This window comes from Micropterus dolomieu, unplaced genomic scaffold (genome assembly GCF_021292245.1).
Source record: "Micropterus dolomieu isolate WLL.071019.BEF.003 ecotype Adirondacks unplaced genomic scaffold, ASM2129224v1 contig_1519, whole genome shotgun sequence".
Taxonomy (NCBI): Eukaryota; Metazoa; Chordata; class Actinopteri; order Centrarchiformes; family Centrarchidae; genus Micropterus; species Micropterus dolomieu.
The window spans coordinates 1-1,547 of record NW_025730509.1 but is presented as its reverse complement, the minus strand read 5'-3'; the positions used below and the strand labels follow the sequence as shown (position 1 = coordinate 1,547).

At 38.7% G+C, this 1,547-nt stretch overlaps 1 protein-coding gene across 1 annotated transcript; it reads right to left on the bottom strand.

Moving 5' to 3' along the window:
* Window positions 1-440: 440 nt before the first annotated feature.
* LOC123964284 (interferon-induced protein 44-like) lies at window positions 441-1,515 on the bottom strand. Its single transcript, XM_046041353.1, has 5 exons — window positions 1,463-1,515; window positions 1,154-1,186; window positions 1,019-1,052; window positions 639-834; window positions 441-489 (listed from the first exon to the last, which is right to left on the bottom strand). The coding sequence occupies exons 2-5, from the start codon at window positions 1,182-1,184 to the stop codon at window positions 463-465; spliced, it is 288 nt and encodes a 95-aa protein (XP_045897309.1). The 5' UTR covers window positions 1,185-1,186; window positions 1,463-1,515; the 3' UTR covers window positions 441-462.
* Between the last annotated feature and the right edge of the window lie 32 nt (window positions 1,516-1,547).

The following is a 1,547-nucleotide window of genomic DNA, read 5'->3' as shown; positions in this document are numbered from 1 at the left end:
GAATTTGGCGTAAACAGAATGAGAACATGGATCCATCATGCCTTGTTACCACTGTGCAGGCTGGTGGTGGTGGTGTAATGGTGTGGGGGATGTTTTCTTGGCACACTTTAGGCCCCTTAGTGCCAATTGGGCATGGTTTAAATGCCACGGCCTACCTGAGCATTGTTTCTGACCGTGTCCATCCCTTTATGGCCACCATGTACCCATCCTCTGATGGCTACTTCCAGCAGGATAATGCACCATGTCACAAAGCTCCAATCATTTCAAACATGACAATGAGTTCACTGTACTAAAATGGCCCCCACGGTCACCAGATCTCAACCCAATAGAGCATCTTTGGGATGTGGTGGAACGGGAGCTTCGTGCCCTGGATGTGCATCCCACAAATCTCCATCAACTGCAAGATGCTATCCATCAATATGGGCCAACATTTCTAAAGAATGCTTTCAGCACCTTGTTGAATCAATGCCACGTAGAATTAAGGCAGTTCTGAAGGCGAAAGGGGGTCAAACACAGTATTAGTATGGTGTTCCTAATAATCCTTTAGGTGAGTGTATACCCTTTATTGCAAAGTTTGTATTATGGAATAATGAATTTGTGATATTTTCTTTATCAAAACAATGAAAAGTTCTTCATACCTTCCTGGTGAAACTGTCATGATTGATGTTTTCCGCTAAAGCCAGTGTGTACATTCTGCCAAGTAACACACTTTGAATTGAGTTGATGAAACTGGAATTTCCAGCTCCAACTGGGCCATGAAGAAGAATCCTGAGCTGCTGGCCTTCATCATGAGGTTTATAGTTCTTCATGTACTGCAGAGCGCTCTGTTTGTCTCTGCTCAAGGAAGGAAACATTTGAGTATAGACGAAAGTCATTTTGCACTGATGTCAAACATCAACTGAGAAATGAATCAGGAGATCATCGAACAAGGAAACAAACAAAAAAAAACAATCAATCACAAGTTAATAGGTGCGGTTTCTGCTGTGAAAGTTAACATTGATGGTGTGGACACACTCACCCCCAGTTTATTGTCCTCCATGGTTCGCTGAGAACTGACAAATACACAACACATGTTCAGATAAGACAAAATATTATGAAAACACAAATCTGTAATTATCAGGAAATCAAGAACTGTTTTTTAAAACAATCTTACGTGAAAGATGTTCATAGTGTTTATCTCCCATGGCTGGAGAATAAAACAGTAAAAAACCAATAACTACAGACTTTTTATTTAAAAAATCCAGACTTTAAATAAAAAAAAGCCTGAAACGTAAAAAATGGCACAAATTCAACAACAATAAATCTTAAAATATGATTATTTTTGTCATGTTGATGTCAGTTCAGACAATGATCATATTTAGTTTATTCATCAAAAATCACGATGCTGCTATTAAAAACAAAGATATTTAAAGCAGTTTCAAAATTAACACATTTGAGGATGAATGTAAGAGAAGCAAAGTACCTGTGTTGTTGCTGCTGCGTCCTGGAACAAAGTGAAGAAATATGAGCCTTGGAGCTTTGTAATTTACATAGACAATAGGTGTTAT

Excerpts from the sequence above, each read along its gene's own strand:
- LOC123964284 (XM_046041353.1), bottom strand. The coding sequence starts at position 1,184 with ATGGGAGATAAACACTATGAACATCTTTCAC. Across the intron at positions 835-1,018 it reads TGGAGGACAATAAACTGGGG|AGACAAACAGAGCGCTCTGC; the intron begins GTGAGTGTGTCC and ends TTCCTTGAGCAG. Across the intron at positions 490-638 it reads ATGACAGTTTCACCAGGAAG|AACTGCCTTAATTCTACGTG; the intron begins GTATGAAGAACT and ends TTTCGCCTTCAG.